Genomic DNA, 23372 nt, shown 5'->3' with positions numbered 1-23372 from the left:
GGGGCCTTGTTTCGACTTAGGTCTTCCAGTGCTCTGTCAAATTCTTCACGCAGTATCGTATCTCCCATTTCATCTTCACCTACGTCCTCTTTCATTTCCATAATATTGCCCTCAAGTACATCGCCCTTGTATAGACACTCTATATACTCCTTCCACCTTTCTGCTTTCCCTTCTTTGCTTAGAACTGTTTTCCAACTGAGCTGTTGATATTCATACAAATGATTCTCTTTTCTCCAAAGGTATCTTTAATTTTCCTGAAGGCAGTATCTGTCTTACCTCTAGGGATATATGTCTCCACATCCTTAAATTTTTCCTCTAAACATCCCTGCTTAGCCATTTTGCACTTCCTGTCGATCTCATTTTTGAGATGTTTGTATTCCTTTTTGCCTGCTTCATTTATTGAATTTTTGTATTTTCTCCTTTCATCAATTAAATTAAATATCTCTTCTGTTACCCAAGGATTTCTACTAGCCCTCGTGTTTTTATCTACTTGATCCTCTGCTGCCTTCACTATTTCATCTCTCCAAGCTACACATTCTACGTCTACTGTGTTTATTTCCCCTGTTCTTGTCAATCGTTCCCTAATACTCTTTCTGAAACTCTCTAAAACCTCTGGTTCTTTCAGTTTATCCAGGTCTCATCTCCTTAAATTCCCACCCTTTGCAATTTCTTCAGTTTTAATCTACAGTTCATAACAAATATATAGTGGTCAGAATCCACATCTGCACCTGGAAATGTCTTACAGTTTAAAACCTGGTTGCTAAATCACTGTCTTACCATTATGCAATCTATTGGAAACCTTCCAGTGTCTGCAGGCCTCTTCCATGTATACAACCTTCTTTCATGATTCTTAAACCCAGTGTTACCTACGATTAAGCTATGCTCTGTGCAAAATTCTACCAGGAGGCTTCCTCTTTCATTCCTTATCCCCATTCCATATTCACCCACTACTTTTCCATCTCTTCCTTTTCCTACATTCGAATTCCAGTCCCCCATGACAATTAGATTATCGTCTTCCTTAACCATCTGAAAAATGTCTCTTATCTCATCATACATTTCTTCAATCTCTTCGTCGTCTGCCGAGCTACTTGGCATATAAACTTGTACGACTGTGGTAGGCGTGGGTGTCGTGTCTATCTTGGCTACAATAATGGGTTCACTACGTTGCTTGTAGTAGCTTTTCCAAGCTCCTATGTTTTATTCGTTATTAGACCTCTTATTTGATTTTGTGTTTATAACCTTGTATTCACCTGAGCAGAAGTCTTCAACCTCCTGCCACCGAACTTCCATAATTCTCACTATATCTAACTTTAACCGATCCATTTCCCGTTTTAAATTTTCTTACCTACCTGCCCGATTAAGGTACCTGACGTTCCAGGCTCCAATCGGTAGAACACCAGTTTTGTTTCTCCTGTCAGGAACTACAGAGGACAAATCCCTCAGTTTGCCAAATTTTGAAAAGTCATAATTTGCAAACTTAATCTTCGATTACGTGGTACGACAGAAGCAACATTTGACAGAACCGTACAATCAGTCTGCTTTAATCCAACTTCTTTCTTCCAAATTTCCAAGACCTTTACGTGTTTCTTTGATGACAGGACATCAGAATGAAAACATCGCTGCATTTGGCGACGTTTTACAATAGCTTGCGATTCAAGAATTCGACTATACTTACAAAAACGGAAACTTTCATCTGGACAACAGCAGTTAGAATGACAATCGGAATAGGGGACAATCCACATCATTCAGTGGCAACATAGACAAAAGTATCCAATAGCGCCTAAAGCACTATCAGGGACATAACATTTTCAGTAGACCACCATAGTACGACCAGCAGCAAAATCCAAATTTTTATCGTAACAGCCAGCACTTTTCTTAATTCAAGGGGCAGCAACATAGTAATTTTGGAAACAGTAACGTACAAAGCAATAACAATATGCATATGCAGAACCATACAATCACAACTATCATGATAACAGACGACAGAACCACAATTTGCGACAAAACGATACATATGGGAATAGGAGAAATGAAAATTAAAGACAGAAGCAAAATTTTGTTTTGAATGAGTCGCGTGGTTGTTTACACCCACGACAGTTTAATTCTAATAACGCAGAACGGAGACGATCTGTAGAAATAGCTAAAGTGTGGCATCCTATTTCAAAGCGATGAGACAGTGGTGCACAACGATGACAAGAGGAGAAGACTACAGCAGGTCCACTAAAACAGACAATAGAATATACTACCAATTCCATTAATGATAATGGACCACAATTAAGTAGATAAAAAGCAGTACTGGATTTTGAAAATTCATGTATTCCGCTACGGAACAATGATAGGCAGATTACATTGCATTTCGTGACAGGTGTTTCAATGGAGGAAAAGGAAATTTACCGACCACAGTTTTTCACGTCAACCAAAATCATGAATTGGTGCATGTCGTTCTTCACTGATGCAGAATTTCCTGTTGTTAATGAAAATGAAGAATCAAATTTAGACATATCTCAAGCAATACACGCAAAATCAGTCAGGTCTGAAGCAACAGCAGACAGGGATGGTAAATAATTACAGGTAGTATACAGACACATTCACATGTTTTGATAACATATCCGGAACTATGCGTAGATTTGTTTACGAATTTCAAGTAAAACCCCACAATACTTTTTCTAGACTATTAAAACATTTCATTCATTTATATAGACAAGGTAAAACAGGAAACTGAATCTATGCTTCAACAAAGCATGACTGAAACAGCAGATAGCCCTTATAGTGGCCCATTACATGCTGCTCAAAAAAGATTGTGGGATCACCGTACGTTCCACATTCGATTTTGTTCAGGGTTCTGGCAGATCGAATTGCATCCCAATCGTCGCAAATGTACAGGCTTTTTATTTTTCGGAATTTGCAGTTCTCATAAGAAGTTCGAACTCCATTCTTCCAACACATTAAAAGGACAGAATCAATACTTATGCCGATGACATACTTGTTGCTGAGGAAACCTGGTACCAACATAACAGCGTCTTGAACTTATATTGCAAACTTTTAAAATCATAGAATTGCGGCCAATGTAAGCAAATCTGAGTTTGTAAAATCGTCTACTAAATTTTTAGGTCATATCATTTCAGCTTCTGGTATTGATCCCGACACAGACAAACTTCAGGCCATTCGTGACTTAACAGTTCCTGCTACTAAACGTCAAGTTAGAAGTTTTTTAGGCCTTGTCAATTTTTCTCGCTGTTTCTTTCACTACAAAGCTCTGAACAGTCTCACGTTATGTGAGCTAAATGGTAAGAATCGAAATTGTTTTTGGGATGAACGAGCACACGTATTTTATAAATTGAAACAAGCGTTATTAAATGCACCTTTAATTTCTCATCTGAACAGCTCCAAGACATCCATGTTCTTTCCGCTTCCGAACGAAATTACTCAGTCACAGAACTTGAACCATTAGCTGACGTTTGGGATTTTACAAAATTTCGATATTTTTTATTTGGCAAACATACAAAAGTACCCACAGGCCACCGTGTGTTACAATTCCTTATGACTGCCAAACTTTCTCATAATCGCTTGGGCAGATGGGCATTATATTTACAAGAATTTCATTTCAATGTCATACACATTCTTAGAAAAGAGAATATTGTTGCTGATGACTTTTCACGATCTCACAGTGGGGCACAAATGGGTTCATCCACAGAATTCTGTCGGTCTAGTTTCAGCCTTCTATACATACAACAAGTTGCTTCCGAAATTTATGTTTCTTCTTTTTTAAAGGACAGTGCGAAAGAACAAAATATAAAAATCCAGTATGGACGAATATCAACCAGCTCTGGCGAGGCACAAACAACTCGACAGTTAGGTATTATTTTTTGTTTAATAACAACATTCTCTTCAAACGTTTGAAATCTGACAGCAATACACGGCTTTTTTGCAAGCCAAATGATTTGGGCAACAAATTAGTTTGGCACGTTCGCCTTGGTTATGCACACACTAAGGAGTTAGGAAATGTCTTTACATACTTTATCAGACCTCTTACTTTCTCAACGTGGAAAAAACACATCTGACATGTTCTGACCAAATGTAGACTCTGTCAAAAAGGTAAAACATCCACCAGTTCACACTTTGCTCACCTGTTTCCCATCATTCCAGTTAAAGTACGTCATTAGCAGTCATAGACCTGTATAGACCCGTTCCAACGAGTAGATAAGGTTTTTCGCATATTTTTGTGGCAGTGGAACTCACATCAAAATTTATCCCTTTTACACCACTTCGTAAAGGGACTGCGGGAAGTGTTTCTGCAGCATTTACCAAAGATTCTTAAGAGAAGCTGGACATGTCGACAAAGTTATCTCTGATAATGGACCACAATTTCGTTTGGCTCTTTGGATATGTACAAAGAAAAAAAGAGACATTACACCAATTTTCATTTCCCGCTACAGCTCCGGACACTGCAAGATTATGTCAGTTAAATGGTAAAAATTAATACTGGTTTTGGAACGAACAAACACAAAAGGAATTTGATAAATTGAAACAAGCTTTACTAAATGTACCTTTACTTACTCATCTGAACCTTTCGTGCGTTTCGTGCATCGTGACTGACAGCTCCAGCCCTTGGCGTTCGTACTTCAAGAAACAGAGGAAAACGGTGTTACTTTTGCTAAGAGCACCATGTGATTTTCCAACCCATTTGAAAGAAACACGAAAGAAAAAGGAAAGTTAAGCAGACCATATTGTAACAAAAAACACTCAGAATGGAACAGGTATATTCAAATCTTTCAGACCACCATAAATTCTTAACCTTATGATTCCACTTCACTCTCTCCACATTTGGTGCTGAAAAATAAACAACTGCTTGACTAAATCAGAGAAACTGTACCGTCTCCAAAATCACAGTGCTTAAGACATGATGAAATCATTGAAATAGGCCTTAAGAACAAAAAACAGGCAACAGAGAAGAGGAAACAGGTACAGAAGAGGAGATACAACGATAAAGAATTCAAAGTAGGTGGAAAGGTTTTAGTTCGCTCTCACCAGTAATCATGTAAATCAAAGAACAATTTTCAAAAATTTTTCTTTATCTACAGTTGACTAATCCGTGTTCGCCAAATAGTTCACCTGAATGCGACTGAATTCGTAACACTGTCTCGTGGTCTACATCACTTTTCTGATGTAAAACATTTCGTAGAGTAATTATTTCGGCATTATTTATATTGTCTGTCAGTGCACATTTGCTTGCGTAGTTGTGTTGTAACACATTCGATTTTCGCACTGATGAGTGCATTGTTGTAAATACGTAGAAATTAAGCCGTGGCCATTTTATCCTGTGTATGGGTAGACTGTATTTTTTCTTTCCCTTACATAAGATAGAAAGGTTGACTATTTCTTTGTATATCTCTTTGTTCATGCATTTTTGTTAATGTAATGCACTTCGCTGCTGCAGATATAAATTACCATGTCATTAATAATAAAACTTTCTAGTGGCATGTGTTACACAAAGATTCTGGCAAAAGTACCTTGCAAAAAAGAAGCAGCTACTTTTAGTCGAGTAGAAATGCGTAACGCCATAAAACTGTGAGTGTTGGATGGTAACATCGGCTACTGCGTAAAGTAATGGAGTTTTTCTTATAGGCTGACATAGCGAATTGTGCAATAATTGAACGATATGTAGCAAATATTGTCTAGTACGCATCTGTGGAACAGGTGGAGAATTTTTGGTTGGATTTAACATCCTTTGTTACTAATCGGGGGAGGTTTCTTATTTTCAGCATAGAGCACTGAACACAATAATACTGAGTAAGAAATATGAGTACAGCATCGTATGAGCTCTTTTTTAGTAATATATAGTATGTGGTGGATGTAAGTGTCAGTTTATTGTGATTATTAGATGACATGATGAAACTGACGATTTTGCGGATTTATGAATTATATATTTTAGGAGACATGTTTTAAGATTTCAGAGGGTATGCAATGAGGGCAGAGATTGGGATTATGTGATGATCTGCTTGTAGTAGGCACTTAGAGTTGTGGCTAAGTGATTTTTGTCTGAGGTAGGAGATTTCTTATGAATGGAGACGAGAGGCGTCCGGCAATTTGCTACTTCATCTGATACACTGTGATGAGAACTTTTAAGCCTGTAAGCATTTTTCTGTGTGGGTGATGATATTTACGAGAGATTACACTTCTATTCTTGTAGTTAATTTGACAACTGCTTGGTTTTGCTTCTTCTAACGACTTTTCTTTCTTGCTTAACATTCATGACATTTTTTTGCTGTACCAGCTCAGCGTAGCAGATTTAAATGTGTTTACTAGCCATTTGAAATAGCACAGCTATTGTTTATATCATTTATGTGTAGCTGTAAGACATTCTTTTGGTACTACTTTGTCTTTCTTGCATTTGGGGCATGCTAAGCAATTTTTAGATGATATTGATTACCTGATAAGTGCATAGGATAAGCATATGCGGCCACATTTTCACTTTCATTACATTATGTGACGGACTGACGACTGAGGGTGTAATGTAGTTAATTTCTGTTGACAGGTACAACAATAATTTTGTGCATATACCTTTATGCTCTTCCGCCATCCACTTTTCTTCTGAATAGTTGATCGAGCTATAAATTTTTGTAGGAGGTAGATATATGTTTTGTGATTACCGTACACTATAAGTAAAACAACTTTAAGGAAACTTTTAGTTTTGTAACTGTATTTGATAGATATGTATACGATAATACCATAGTTTTTATTCTCAATTCATCCCTTACGTGCATACAATGTTTTACTAATGTTTTCTTACTCAGAATACTGTGTAACATTAAAGTAAAGAATTTCATTTATATGTTACTATGTAACCTTTATGGTGATTTGTCAACTTTAGCTACATACTGTGGACTGGTCTTGAATGCCACCACCGAACTCAGTCTCTTATGGAACCTTACTTTAGGTATTTGCGTAATCGTGCGGTAGCACACACACATTTCAGTTTTTGTTCTAGCTTATGTATCTATTCATCTGTAACAATGTTTGTCTAGTATGTATTATGCTGAGTCAGAATATTCATGGAAACGTTTAAGCATACTCTTCCGCACTGTAAGACACGTATACAACGGATGGACGTTTTGTTTTTAAAACAACGATATGTTAAAGGGAACTTCAACTAAATTTATGCCATTAGTGCACAGATATCTGGTGAATTAAAGCTACTTTTGCGACAAACTATTGAACTTTACAGTGCTGTTGTGAGAGACATTGGCTTTGAGTTGTCAGTGGAATGTTTATGGACCAATACTGTATCCTCATAGTCTACTCCAAACCTCGTCGCAAATAAACCAGTACAATAATGCAAGTTGTACATTGTTTATTTACTGAGTGTTTGACAAAACATGTTTACTTCAAGATTGACGTCGACGAGTTTTCTTTAGTGCAGTACTGAGTACACTCAAGTTAACAACGATTTTCACTCAATACATATAATTTAACAATAGCAACACTGTTTTTGCAATAGTGTAAAAAATGTGAAATTTTACTGAAATTTTATCTTCATCTTTGCGACGCAACAAATTTCTTAACTGAGGACTCGCAGTCTACGTGCAGAGTAAAACAATCAATGGATTACCATGTGTGACATTACCTTTTTTGTTTTCTTACTGGTTCTTTGAACACGCTGAAGTATATGGGACAGTTGGTGCGCCTGTGGACAATCATTCAAACCAACTTGTAATACAATGTTTGTGCGCCTGTGCACAGGGACTACAAGTGCACCTGTGCACGGCAGTTGAAAACAATATGTAATTGCTGTGAATCATCTTATCTTTCTATGCTGGTAGAGTTATCACTTCTTTAATTCTACTGACGTTCTTCGTATTTTAACTTCGTAAGCTAATTTTGCAGTCTAATATTTGCTAATTACAAACCTCATCCTGAAAAATTGTGTCCAGAGAGGCCGAGGGATAGTAAACGGGGTGTGTGTAAATTTTCTTAGGAAGTTTTCTTGTTTTGGACCTCTGGAATCGCGCTCGTAATTTTTGAATTGTTTAGACATGCACTCGCAGGCTCGGCAGAGGAGCTGCACAGCACAGAGGAGTTAGAGGTGATCTTTGCTCTGCGAAGACGTCCAATAGAGCTATCTGTTGATCATGAGGAGAGAAGAGGAGGTTCGGTGATAGACTGAACAGTCGAATTTTGGTTTAGTGACAGTAAGTTACAAACAATGGAGATTCTGCGAAATTATATTATGGATTAATGGAAGATTTATTGCGCGAGGAAAAGAATTGATTTTTAGATTGGTACGATTATACTCTCCGTGAAGAATGAATTAAGTTTGTTTTATTTGCAGCAGTGGTTTCATAATGCTGCATTCTTGGTTATTTAGACATCCAGATCAGGAATATTTTCGCTTTTCATTTTTTGTTAGGATTTATCGATCATTATGAGAGAAATGGATTTAAGAATTGGATTTTGGAATTTTGTTCAAGGAAAATTTTTGTAATTCTTGGATTATAATTACGTGGTTTTAGAGAAAGTTTAACTGTTGCTGAAGCTTGATTAAATGTTATTAAGTAAAATACAATGAAATTGCTATTGAGTTCATTTAATCGACAGTCATTGTCCGCATCGCAAGAGTTCATTCATTTTCGATTTATTTTAAACCATTATCAAAAATTATGAACCAAGACTGATATCAATGTTTTTAGAGAATGCATTGCTCCTTTGCGGTTCTCAGAAGTTACATTTTGCAGCTCTGTTATCGAAATGCGCTGTAGCTACGAGAGCAGTTTGTGCGGCGTTATCTTGTGCAATCCGGGTAAGCCAAATAGTGTAGGAAACAGATTATTTCTCAAACAGGACATGGTTTCTCCCAATTCTCACAGTGGTGTGGATTTCCCTATGCATTCACGCAGCTGAATTTTGTCACCAACATTCAGCATTTACGCAAGCCATCAGCTTTAAGATCTGCATTCACCCAATTCAAAGAAAAAGCCAAAAGTTTAGCATCTAACAGAGAGTTTAACATTAAAAAAGCAATCGACATTACAGATCCAGTGTCACGAATATAAATTTAAGCAGACAACTTTCAAACGCAAGGCCTCACACAAGTTTGCGCACCCAAGAGGAATTCCAAAAATTTCATTCGGCTGTTCTTCCTCGTCCATCTACAGCCTGGGTCTCGCACCCTCGACTTCCATCTGTTTGGCCCAATGAAGGATGCAGTCCACAGGAAGCAGCACATGGATGATGTGGAAGATACTGATGCAGTAAAACATGCTCTGACGTCGACCACTAGAGTGTTTACCGTGGGGTCATGCAGGTCCTCCCAGTAAGGTGGTTTAAGTCCGTCGCATTGAACTGAGATTATGGTGAAAACAAGATTTTTGTACCCAGAAGAGTGGGGAATAATATGGTGAATAGAAGCCTGAAGAAGACCATCCTGCTTTCAGAAAAAAAGTGTTGTATTGCTAATTGAACGCTCCTTGTGGTTTCTGATTATGATGAGGTGTTGACAGTTATAACTGCGAATTCTCTCATCACAATATTATTATCACGTATTTTAATGGAAGATTTCTTTATTGTTTATTCAGGCGTACACAATTATTATTTTAAGGTTGCTTTTGGTTAGTCATTCTAAGAAGCTTCTCATATCGTATCCACGAGGACTTCTGAGCGCGGGATGGCCACAACAGGTATTGCTTTTCGCACGGGGCGGTTGTGTGCGAGGTCCAGAAGGGCGCTGATGAGCCCGTTGTGGCCGAGCAGCCTGGCCACCTGTGCGGCGGTCCTGCCGGCGGCGTTCGCAGCGTCGGTCCTGGCTCCGGCGGCGACGAGCGCGGCCACGGCGTCGGCGCAGCCCCTGGCGGCGGCGCGCAGCAGCGGCGTGTCGCCCTCGGCGTCGCGCGCCTCCACGTTGGCGCCCGCGGCCAGCAGCACGCGCGCCACCCCCAGGTTTCCAGCGCGCACCGCGTAGTGCAGCGGCGTCGAGCCGCTCGAGTCGGCCGCGTCCACGTGTGCGCCGGCCTCCACCAGCGCCTCCGCCGCCCCCGGGCAGCCCGCGGCCGCCACGGCGTGCAGCGGGGTGTCGCCGTTGGCGTCGCGGGCGTTCGGGTCGACGCCGGCTGCCAGCAGCGTCCTCACTGCCGTGCCGCTGCCCTTGATCGCCACGCAGTGCAAGTCGCTCCACCCGCTTCCCCAGCTGGAAGTCTGCTTCAGTGCGAGGCGCACCCCCTCGACGTTGCAGCTTTCGGCTGCCAAGAGCAGCTGTATCTTTACCAGACAGCGAGACACGCCCCTGTCGTACAACGCCATCAGGACACTCATGTGGCCACCTTCGCAGGCAAGGTGCACCGCCGTGTTTCCTTCAGAGTCCTGGCTCTCCGGGTCGCTGCCGGCGTCCAACAGCAGCCTGAAGGCGTAAACGTTGCCACTGGCGGCGGCGGCGTGGAGGGCCGTGCGCCCGCTGCCGTCTCTCACGTCGTAGTCGGCGCCCGCCTCCAGCAGCAGCCGTACCGCCGCGTCGCGCCTGCTGGCTGCCGCCACGTGCAGCGGCGTCGACCCACACTCGTCCAGGCGCGCCGACGCCAGCTTCGCGTCCACCGACAACGCCAGCCTCAGCAGTTGCAGGTGTCCCGCTGTGCAGATATCCCGCATCAGCGAGGCAGCGGTCTCTCTGATGGACAGCCGTCTCTTTGTGACAAGCAGATCCTTTGCAGACATGCCACCTTGAAGCATTTTCTCGATCCATTCCCACGAGTCAGTCTCCTCTGCGAAGCGTACAGGGGTCCATCTGAAGACCTCCTCTACTGTCCACTTCTTGGTCGTCATTTTGGCGCGGCACTCCTGGAACAATGATACTTTCGAGATGAAACGTGCACAATGTGGCAGCTGTTTTAGAGTTGTGATAATTTTGCCGAATTATCGTTTCTCTTCACTATAACTAAATTAATAAATTAAAGGAACATCTACATCTACATTTATACTCCGCAAGACACCCAACGGTGTGTGCCGGAGGGCACTTTACATGGCACTGTCATTACCTCCCTTCCTGTTTCAGTCGCGTATAGTTCGCGGGAAGAACGACTGTCGGAAAGCCTCCGTGCGCCCTCGAATCTCTCTAATTTTTCATTCGTGATCTGCTCGGGAGCTGTAAGTAGGGGGAAGCAATATATTCGATACCTCATCCAGAAACGCACCCTCTCCAAACCTAGACACCGCGATGCAGAGCGCCTCTCTTGCAGAGTCTGCCACTTGAGTTTGCTAAACATCTCCGTAACGCTATCATGCTTACCAAATAACCCTGTGACGAAATGCGCCGCTTTTCTTTGGATCTTCTCTATCTCCTCTGTCAACCCGACCGGGTACAGATCCCACACTGATGAGCAATACTCAAGTACAGGTGGAACGAGTGTTTTGTAAGCCACCTCCTTTGTTGATGGACTACATTTTCTAAGGAGTCTCCCACTGAATCTCAACCTGGCATCCACTTACCAACAATTAATTTTATGTGATCGTCCCACTTCAGATCGTTCTGTACGCATACTCCCACATATTTTACAGAAGTAACTTCTACCAGTGTTTGTTCCGCTATCATATAATCATACAGTAAAGGATCCTTCTTTCGATTTATTCGCAATGCATTACATTTGTCTATGTTAAGGGTCAGTTGCCACTCCCTGCACCAAGTGCCTATCTGCTGCATATCTTCCTGCATTTCCCTGCAATTTTCTAATGCTGCAACTTACCTGCATACTGCAGCATCATCCGCAAAAAGTCTCATGGAACCTCCAACACTATCTACTAGGTCATTTCTGTATATCGGTGTTTAATGCCTGTAACTCACCACTGGCATCTTACTATTCATTGAGTGGCAGCCTATGGAGGGTTACTTACTTTCACTGTCCACATACGCTTTGGCGACGTAACCTTCTCTGAATAGTTTTGCCCGTTATTTGAAATACATTTAGGCCCATCTAAATTTTAGGAACAATTCCTTCACTGATTGAATTTATTAAGGTCGCTACAGATAACGCAGTGGTATTCTATAGGGCAGTCAGAGAAAGCTAAATACCGGTAGCTAAACTTGAGCCAAGCACTTTGGATTTTAGGAGCGTAATCATCAATGCTACAAATGTGACACTATTTTCAAATGTATTGAAAATAAATTAACGATCACGGAAATACCTTCAAATGATAAAATATTTATTTTTGACTAATATTTCGCATGTTAACAGTAATCTTTCTGTATTTAATAGATGGACAAACCATTCCTGGTTCATTTGTATAAGATCCTATGGCTTTCTCATACGAAAATAACAAGCCACGCTGGCCTTAATCTGCAGAGTCCTATGGGATGAGAAATTCTGAGAAGCACGTAGTCACTGCTCAAGTTTGAACACAGACATTCACATGCACTAATTCACATGGCAGACAAAATGTCGACATCATTTAATAGTGAGAAGAATTGGATGCACCTTGTGGCTGGCATCGAGCAGGATTGAGGTGGCTGCATATCCTTGCGTGAAGCGCTTGGAATCAAATCAATTCATCTTGCCGAATATACTCTCGGTACAGTTTTATTGATAGTTTAAAATGTCCATCACAAATAAAATAATATGACAAGCAGTAACTTTTAAGGCTTGGGCTGCGCATTGAGTCTATAGACCGAGTGGTCGCACCTAACGGAAATCACACTATTATGACACTGATTAACTGAACCAAAAATTGTAACCAGAACCTAAATGGAAATTCAAAAAACGGCTAGGAGAAGAAATTGTTGAGGTTGACAAATTATTAACAGATTCAAATACGTTATGACCCTTAACTCAACCTTCGCACTCTCTCCGAACCGCCCTAGGTGGTGGGGGAGGCCCATGACCAACCTCTACTAGGAAAACGTTTTACTTTATTCGTCTTTGGCCAAGGCCTCCTGTTCCTGCTCTTTGCCTTCCGCCGACACCGTTTAGGTTGGTAGAAGATTAAGAAACCCATCACTTCTCTGGTTCGTCTGCTACTGCATTCAAATCATTCACGCTTGGCCACACACTTTCAGGAAAGGTGAAAAATGGAAATCAGGACTCAGGACGTGCAGGATAAGAACGAAAAAAAGAAATGTGTAGACCCATATTGCTTCTACAGGCATGCGGTTTTCTGGAGCTGAGATTAATTAGTTGCATCACTCATTTTTTTAATCATGTAACGACAACTATTGTGATGTTAGACGCCATTTTCTGGAAATGGTCATTGGAGTTGGTATGTAACCTTCGACTGGAAAAAGGATGTGGCGGGAAATCGGTCTGTGCCTTAACCAATATGTTACACCGACCTGTAACTAATGCATGCATGTCTGAAGAACATTGCAGAGTACATCATAAAAACGCGAGGCCGCTACAATAATCGTAAGTGTCTCCCTCTGTGGAAATCGCGCAACTGTGCGAGTGCAGGACGTGGACACACAGTCACATATGGAAGTTTGGGTCGGCTCTGGGGGAGTGCTCGGATGACCGACCGTTTGCGTAAAGCGGGAAATACTCTGGTCACCAATATATTGTGCGGCTGCATATTCGCAGCTTCGAACACATTTCTTATATTTCGTACAGCTGTCGGCTGCAGCAGTGCCTGTTGCTTCAGACCTGTCCCAAAAGAGATGTCATCGCGCTAACTATGTTGACAGCTTGAACTAGCGACTGGAAACAACATATGTGCGTTCGATCAGTTGGCTGTGAGCAGAGTTAAGTAATGGACACGCGGCAGCAGTGTCTCAACCGTGTTGTGTCAAAAATCGAAAGGGAGCTGCATCTCTAAATCAAGTGATCAACGCATCCGCTAGAATGTTCCGAAGAAGAGAAAAGTGTGTGCAAAGTTTGTACCACACACCTTGGCTCCTGAGTAAAACCAATGACGCACGGACACCTGCCACTAATTTACTGAAATGCAAAACGTGGCCAATTCTTTCATGGAAAAAACTCATCATGAGCCACGAGACTGCTGTTATCAATACGAACGTGTCACAAATCGACAAAGTACATAAATCCGCACGAAGCGCTAACATTTTGACGACACATTAACATCATTCAAGCCAATGTGACGCGCGAGTTGAGCTATATCCGAAAGAAGGACGTTCTGTGCATTGCACTCAAGTGGGGGGAGACTACGTAGAACATCTGTAGGATTTTATTGATAGTCTCGAAACCTTATGGATTAATGGGGTGTAGTTCTCATACACATTAGTTATCAAATCTCCTTCAGTATGAACGAGTTGAGCTATGCATTATGTGGACTCATAAATTGTTGCAGTAACCATATTCGAGGTGAGCGAGTATTTTATAAAGTAATGGAGACATACAGAGTGTAATATGGTAATTGCATTTACTTATACAGTAGACATTTTCTTATGTTTATCTCTATATAGTTTAGTCACTGCTAGTTGGAAGACTTGAGGTTAACTGTGTATCTGTGACTAGCGATCACCAAACTTCGTGGACAACCAACACGCCAGTGTGTGAACAGCTACAGTGCCGTTGTTCAATCCTTCTCCTTTTTATTTTGAATGTTTCTCTAAAATGTTGCTTACTAACTGGGTTCATACAAACTGGGTTCATACAACCACCAAAGACACAATTATGCAACGTAGTGGAAAACAGGATCTTGCCGTTGTGGTAACACTGGTTACCGCCATATTACCGAAGTTAAGCGTTGTCGTGCTTGCCTAGCACTCTGAAGGGTGACTGTTCGGTTCTGTCGAGCATTGTTGGCAAGCGGAGTGCACGCAGCCCTTCTGAAGCCAATCGAGTAGCTGTGTTGGTCACGAGGGCTGACAAAGCTCAGGAGAGCAGTGTGATGACCACATGCTCCTCCACATCCGCCTCCAGTGATGCCAATCAGCTGAGGCGTCACGGCAGTCGGTCGCTACCATCGGTCCTTCCGACGTACCGCCGTGCTGCAAGAGTGGCGCGGATGATACTTGAGCTGCCCGGCCAGGATGTTGCTCGTCAGTCATTGGGGTTAGATCGGTTTTAAACTGCTCAGTTATTAAAATTTTCACCGATCATAGAACTTTCACCATATTGTAAAATTTATCTGAGAATAGATTTTGCCGATTTTTCTCCTTCAGAGAGCAAATTTCAAGCGGACACACCGTCGTTAAATGGAGTATGGAGGTTATAAACAAAACAATTTTTATCCGTCAGCAATTCTCAGCTCACCCCAATAAGGCCAACTTAAAGTCATGAAAGTGCAAAGCTCCTCTGGCAAACTGTTTTATTTCTACTTCAGTTTGTCTCTTAAATTATCAAATGTTCCACGTACTATTTATCTTACAGAATAGGTCTTTGAACGTCGTCTTCACATCTTTTTCTCTTTCGTACAGCGTTATTGACTATCACATAAGTTCATTAGTATTGGTTTTAATTTTGTGGCGGACGGAAATAATTCGCGATCACCTTCAGTTCTCACGATATTAGCTCCCTCGCATCGTGCACTACTTTCAGACTCTGGCGTATTCAGAGCATTTCACATGTAGCAGTCTTTCAGTTTACCTGTAGTCTTTCAGACAGCCGCAGTTTACGTAGTTCCCATTACAGCTCACCAAAAGCAGTGGTTGAGTTGTGTGCTCAAGTCTGACAGCCATACTGAAGGCAACAATTGGCCACTTCCTTGGGAATAATGCCTACCTGCCCCCAGATATAGGCCGAACCATAACGGCTGGCAGATCTATGGCGTTAGCCGCGCTTGTCGTTCACAATCTACAGAAATCCTTCGACAGTGCAAGGCAGATTAAGATCTTCACAGTCGTTTCACGACTGGAGCTAAAGTACAGAGATAGAGCAACAAACCACAACAATATAAAAAAGTAAGAGTGGTTACGAAACTGGAAGGTTCGGATAGACAGGACTGTGTCAAGAGGGGTGTGAGACACTATTGCATTTTATCATCACTTTTATTCAATTATTACTTCAAAGAATCAGTGCGAGAAGGGTGGGAAAATTTCGGAAGAGGTTTAAAAGTGAAACTTTGCAGAGGCTCGCTGACGGCATAGCATTTCCGGCCGCAGAAGGGGTTATGCAGGACTAGCTGTGAAGAATGGACAGCGTACTTCGCACCGTATATGGCTTAAGGATAAACAAAGTAGAGGAACAAGTGTGGAAAAGTAGTAGAAAAGAGGATAAGACTCGCTTAACATCGGATTGTGGAGAGACAGAGCAATGGAAGAAGTGAAAGAATACTCCCGTCTGAGAAGGACGGACTCAGTACATATAAAAACCAAAACATCTACATCTACATCATACTCCACAAGCCACCTAATGGTGTGTCGCGGAGGGTACTTTCGGTACAACTATTTGATACCTCCAACCCTGTTCCACTCGCGAATAGTGGGTGGGAAGAATGATTGTCGGTAAGCCTCTGTATTGGCTCTAATTTCTCGAATAGCCTTTGGTGAAATTAAAAGCAAGGGCGGTAACAATAAGAGTGCAACCGGGATTCCACCGTTAAATGCAGAGGAGAGAGTAGACAGGTGGAAAGAGTACATTCAAGGCCTCTACAAGGGGAAGACGTATCTAATGACGTGACAAAAGAAGAAAGAGGAGTCGATATAGAAGAAATAGGGGATCCACCGTTAGAATCAGAATTTAGAAGAGCTTCGGAAGACTTACGATCGAATAAGTCAGAAGGGGTAGATAACATTCCATCAGAATTCCTAAAATCATTGTGGGGAGGTGGCAACAAAACGATTATTCACGTTGGCGCGTAGAATATGTCTGGCGATATACCATCTGACTTTCGGAAAACATCATCCACATAATTCCAAAGAATGTAAGAGCCAACAAGTGCTATAGTTATCGCACAATCAGCTTAAAAGCTCATGCATCCAAGTTGCTGACCAGAATAATATACAGAAGAACGGAAAAGAAAACTGAGGATGTGCTAGGTGAAGATCGGTTTGGCTTTAGGAAAGGTAAAGGCACCAGAGGGGCAATTCTGACGTTGCGGTTGACTAAAAGAAAAATCAAGACACATTCAAAGGATTTGTCGACCTGGAAAAAGCGTTCGACGGTGTAAAATGGTGCAAGATGTTCGAAAATGTTAGAAAAATAGGGGTAAGCTATAGGTAAAACGGGTGACATACAATACGTACAAGAGCTAAGAGCGAATAATCAGAGTGGACGATCAAGGACGAGGTGCTCGAATCAAAAAGGGTATAAGACAGGGATGAAGTCTTTCGCGCCCACTTTTCAATCTGTACATTGAAGAACCAATGATGGAAATAAAAGAAAGTTTCAGGAGTGGGGTTAAAATTCAAGGAGAAAGGATATCAATGATACGATTCGCTGACGACGTTGGTATCCTGAGTGAAAGTGGAGCAGAATTACGTGATATACTGAATGGAATGAAGTCTAATGAGTACAGAATATGGATTGAGAGTAAATCGAAGAAAGAGGAAAGTAATGAGAAGTAGAAGAAATGAGAACAGCGAGAAACTTAACATCAGGATTGATGGTCACGAAGTAGATGAAGTTCAGGAATTCTGCTACCTAGACAGCGAAATTGGCGCAGGAGAGAAATTATTGGCTGGTCGCATCGTCGAACCAGTCAGAATACGGATGATACGGTGATGGTCGAAACAAGGAAGAAATCAGAAGAAGGTTGACACAAGCGAATAAAGCGTTGCTCTATAAAACAGCTCTATTGGAATCAGTTAACGTTATGGAAATGAGGAATAAGTGTAGATCTAAGTACAATATTGACTGGAAGTACAACATGGAGCCGCGCGGGGTAGCCGCGTGGTCTCGGGCGCGTTGTCGCGGTCCGTACGGCTCCCTCCGTCGGAGGTTCGAGTCCTCCCTCGGGCATGGGTGTGCTTGTTGTCCATAGCGTAAGTTAGTTTAAGTTAGATTAACTAGTGCGTAGGCTTAGGGACCGATGACCTTAGCAGTTTGGTCCCATAAGACCTTACCACAAATTTCCAAAATTTTGCATCATGTACAGTCGGTAATCAGTAGAGAAAGTGAGTGGGAATGCGGCGCTATTGAAGAATGATAAAAATTGTGTGAACAGATAAAGTACGAAGTGATGAAGTACTGAGATAATGGGTGATGAAGTAAATTTATGGAAAATCCTTACCAGAAGAAAAGCCCAGGTTTGTGGGATGACTCTGAGCACTATGCGACTTAACTTCTTAGGCCATCAGTCGCCTAGAACTTAGAACTAATTAAACCTATATAACCTAAGGACATCACACACATCCATGCCCGAGGCGGGATTCGAACCTGCGACCGTAGCGGTCGCCCGGCTCCAGACTGTAGCGCCTAGAACCGCACGGCCACTCTGCCCGGCGTTTGTGGGACATCTGCAACAACATCCAGTAGTAATTATTTCGGTAGAAGAAGAAGAAAGTGATGATGAAGAAGAAGGGATACGTGGTAGGAGCAGACGAAGACAGGAATATGCGAAACACAATATAGAGTATGTTGGCTGTAGTAGTTACACAGAGATGTAAAAATTAGCGCTGGATGGGAAAAGATGTTGGGCAGCATCAAATCAGACTTATACGTATTACTTACCACTACAGTAAAAGTTTTTTGATCGACCGGAGTCGTTATTGAAGAGAATTCTGAACTCAGGTGAAAGAAATCACGTATTTTATTGCTATGATTATCCGTGGAAAAGTTATTACCAATATTCTTTGTGTGACAATATCGCGAAAAGGAAAAGTTAACGCTGATTTATCTTTAGTGGCCCACTCACCAGGACTGAACTTTCAAAAAAAAAAAAAAAAAAAAGACACAAAACGAAATAAGGTTATTATCTATCGCATTGTCGATAAAAAGTTATTAGAGGTGGAGCACTAGCTGTATTGAAGAAGGATGAGGGAGGAAACAGCTGAGAGCTTATTCAGAAATGTGTTTGATGTGTTTTAGTGATAGTAATACACAGGAGAAGTAAATGAGCAGAGTGGCCACTCAGATAACAAGGGATAAATGTTTTTACACTTTGTCCTTTGCAGATGATCAGATAGTGGTGGATAATGAAGAGGATGATGTCTGTTTTATGCTAAGAAACTTATTAGAAGAAAATGAGAAGTGGTGTCAAAAGACTGATACCAACGCAGTGGAGAAAGTGTAAGAAACATAACAATAGATGGCCATCACATGAAGGCATGCAGAAAATTTAAATATTTGGATGCAGCCCTATCAGAAGACGGATTAAGTAATTGGGAATTAGAGCAATGATTTGTTCATGGGAGAACAGCAATCCAGAAGCTAAACACTATGTTATGGTCTTCTGAGATGAAAAGTAAAGAAGATCCTATAACAATTTATGGATGCGAGTGCTGGAAGCTTAGTGAAAAAAAAAAAAAAAAAAAAAAAAAAAAAAAAAAAAAAAAAAAAAAAACGAATTGAGAGTTGTCGCTGTCTGCTGCGACAATTCTAGATTCATTCAAAGAATGCCTCAGGTCACAGGGCAGTAGCTCCTAAATACCCATATCATGCATTAGTTGTTGGAGGCAAGTTTAACTTACCGAGTATAGACTGGGACGTTTATGGATCGTTGCAGGGGGTACAAACAGACTGTTATGTGAAGTACTTTTGAACACGCTTTCTGAAAACTGTCTTTAGCAGCTATTTCGGCGGTCCACAGGCGATGGAAATATCTGAGACCTTTTAGCTACAAATAGGCTGGACCTTATCGGCAACGTCAGTACGGAAACGAGGATTAGCGATCATAATGTCATTATAGAAACTATGGTTACGAAAGTTAATAAATCAGTTAAGAATGCTAGAAGAGTGTTTCTGCAAGAAGCAGCAGATAATCAATTGTTAGCATGACACTTAGACTGTGAACTGACATCACTTAGTTCCAGTAAGGTGGACACAGAGGAATTATGGGCATAGTTTAAGCAGACTGTAAATCGTTGTCTGGACAATTATGTGCCTGGTAAATGGATTAAGGACAGAAAAGGTCCTCCATGGTTTAATAACGAGATTCGGAAAACGTTGAGGAAGCAGAAGCTGTTGCACTCACGGTTCAAAAGCGAACTCGCAAATGACGACAAATAAAGGCTAGTAGAGACTCGTGCGTCTCTGAAGAGATCTATACGAGAAGCATACAACTACTACCACCGCCATACCTTAGCAACAGATCTAGCAGAGAGCCCGAAAAAGTCTGGTCCTACTTAAAACCGCTACGTGGGTCTAAGGCTTCCATTCAGTCACTTGTTGACCAGTCTGGTATGGTAGTTGAATACAGCAAAATAAAGCGGCAGTTTTAAATTTCACCTTTAAGAAATTGTTCACGCAGGAGAACCATACAAAGAGACCGTTGTTAGACCATCTAACAGACTCCCGAATGGAAGACATAGATATAAGCATCTCTGGCGTAGAGAAACAACCGAAGGAGTTGAAAACAAATAAGTTACGAGGTCCGGATGGAATTCCAGCTCGGATTTTCAAAGAGTACTCTTCGGCATTGGCCCCTTACTTAGCGAGCATTTATCGTGAATCTCCGGCCCAGCGCAAAGTCCCAAGTTACAGACCAATATCACTAGCACAGGTTTGCTGCAGAATCCTTGAACATATTCTCAGTTCGGATATAATAAATTTTCTTGAGACCGAGACCTTTGAACGAATCGGCATGGTTTTAGAAAGCGTCGCTCGCGCGGAACTCAGCAGATCCATATTTCTAGATTTCCGGAAAGCGTTTGACGCCGTGCCCCATTACAGGCTGTTAAAGAAGGTACGAGCATATGGAATAAGTTCACAGATACGTGAGTGGCTCGAAGACTTCATAAGCTATAGAACCCAGTATGTTGTCCTCGACGGCGAGTGTTCATCAGAGACAAGGGTGTGGTCAGGAGTGCATCAGGGAAGTGTGACAGGACTGCTGTTATTTTGTATGTACGTAAGTGATTTGGCGTGCAGAGTGGGCAGCAGTCGGCGGTTGTTTGCTTATCATGCTGTGGTGCACGGGAACGTGTCGAAGTTGAGTAGCTGTAGAAGGATACAAGATGACTTAGACAAAATTTCTAGTTGGTGTGACGAATCGCAGCCAGTACTAAATGCAGAAAAATGTAAGTTACTGCGGATGAGTAGGAAAAACAAACCTGTAATTTTAAGGTACAGCATTAGTAGTTCCCTGCTTGACACAGTCACGTCGTTTAAATATCTGGGCATACCGTTGCAAAGCGTTATGAAATGGAATGAGCGTGTGAGGACTGTGATAGGAAAGACGAATTGTCGACTTCGATTTATTGGAAGAACTCTAGGAAAGTTTAGTTCATCTGTAAGAGAGACCACATATAGGACACTAGCGCGACCTATTCCCGAATACTGCTCGAGTGTTTGGGACCCGTACCACGTCGGATTAAAAGAAGACAACGAAGCAATTCAGCGGTGGGCTGATAGGTTTGTTACTGGTAGATTCGAAGAACTTGCAACTGTTACGGAGATGCTTAGGGAAAATTTAGAGAACCAGTTTCCGAAGCTGACGGCAGAAAGATTCTGTTGCCCCCAATATACATTTCACTTAAGGACCGCGAAGATAAGATACGTGAAATTATGGCTCATACGGAGGCATAAAGACAGTCGTTTGCCCCTCGTTCTATTTGTGATTGGAACAGGAAAAGAAATGAGTAGTAGTGGTACGGGGTACCCTCCGCGACGCGCCGTAATGTGGATTATGGACTATCGATGTAGTGTGTAGACCATCTCAGTGAGACCACTCAGGAAGTACAACGATTAAGGAAATGATTCAGATTTAAGAAAGCATCACAGACAGAAGAAAGGGAGCTCGCCTGCTATTGTCATATAATGAGAATGATAGATGGCCAAAGAAGATCCTGATGTACCATTCTCATGGAGGAAGGAGAAGAGAAAGATGGAAGGTTGCCTGGTTAGGTGGCGTAAAGGGAACCATGAGAATGACAGAAGAAAACATGGGAAGACGGAAATCGAAGTCGACAGATGTGTGGGATACGACGACAGCTGTGGGAACACACACAAGAGAAAGAGAGAGAGTAACCTGGGACGTGCATAAAGTTGCTTAACTGCCCCTTCTAAATTCATCAGGGAAGACACTTTTGGGCATTTAATGTTTTCAGTCAGTTGTGGGTGCCACTGTCGTCCAATCTCGTTCTCGCTTAGATTGAGAACAGAACTGGTCGCGGATCACACGACATAATAGATTAGAAACAATCTTCTGGTATATCTGGGCTTTCGCGATGATTACTACACGACTGTACGACACTAGGAACAGCTGCTGCCATTTCATAGTGTATAGGTCAATTAAGTGTATCTTATTCCTCAGTATAAATTTCTTTACATTACTGGATTATTCAAGGTTCACAGTCTCTGTTAAAGATTCATATGAGCATAACGTGCAAATACAGTCACTACCTATACGTACCTAACCAAACATTTATCAAGCACACGAAATTTGAAGTGTGTGTAATACACTGGATCTGAGGTCATCAGTTCCCTAGACTTAGAACTACTAAAACCTAACTAACGTAAAGACCTCACACACATCCATTCCCGAGGTAGGATTCCAACCTGCGACCGTAGCAGCAGAGCGCTTCCGGACTGAAGCGCCTAGAACCGCTCGGCCACAGCGGCCGGCTAATACACTGGATTGCAAAACAAATAGAGTACTTGAATAGAGGAAAATAAATTTGTTGATAACGAGACCAAACAAAAAAGGTAACTTAACTAGTGAAGGGGCATGGAGGAGTTACTTTGTAAGCCCAAAGTATGTTTACGAAGCTTATCATTAATACAGGTTAGTCAGTGTATGGGACGGTCTTAGAGAAAATAGCCATCAGGAAACCATTATGAATTAACAAGACTGTTTCAGTCATTCGACACAGCAGCCATACGGAGGAACTGAGTAAGGAGAGCACCTCTTCATGAGACAGCAGTTCCCATATTCCCTCACTGAGCGAGATGGAGCCTTGGATCTAGAGAAGCAGGTAGACGCAGTATTTCTCGACATCCGGAAAAGCATTTGACGTTTATTAACGAAGCTACTATTATATGGCGTATCAAAAATAGTTTTTCACATAGGATTTCTTGGTAGGTAGGACGCACCACGTGATGTTGGATGGAGGGTCATGGCGAGAAGTATAAATGACTTCAGGAGTACTTCAAGAAAATGTGCTGGGACCATTTTTAATGTTCTATATTAATGAGCTGCAGGCAGTACTAACTTTTCGCAGATGACGCAGTTATTAAGAGTTTAGTACCGCTTGAAAAAAAAAATTGTTCAAATATCTGGGGCAGATGTTGATAAGATTTCAAAGTGGTGGAACGCAAAGATTGGCACCTCGTTTTACATGCTCATGAATGTAAAACTGCGCACTTCATAATACACAGCAAAGTAGGATCTTACGACTACAA

At 41.7% G+C, this 23372-nt stretch overlaps 1 protein-coding gene across 1 annotated transcript; it reads right to left on the bottom strand.

Moving 5' to 3' along the window:
* Positions 1-9627: 9627 nt before the first annotated feature.
* Positions 9628-10809, bottom strand: LOC124594181 (ankyrin repeat, PH and SEC7 domain containing protein secG-like). The gene is made up of 2 exons (XM_047132538.1): positions 9866-10809; positions 9628-9769 (listed from the first exon to the last, which is right to left on the bottom strand). Exons 1-2 carry the CDS (start codon positions 10807-10809, stop codon positions 9628-9630), a joined length of 1086 nt encoding a protein of 361 aa, XP_046988494.1.
* Positions 10810-23372: the final 12563 nt, after the last annotated feature.

Source organism: Schistocerca americana, chromosome 2 (assembly GCF_021461395.2).
Source record: "Schistocerca americana isolate TAMUIC-IGC-003095 chromosome 2, iqSchAmer2.1, whole genome shotgun sequence".
NCBI lineage: Eukaryota > Metazoa > Arthropoda > Insecta > Orthoptera > Acrididae > Schistocerca > Schistocerca americana.
The sequence above is the reverse complement of the archived record's forward strand: the minus strand, read 5'-3'. Positions and strand labels throughout refer to the sequence as shown.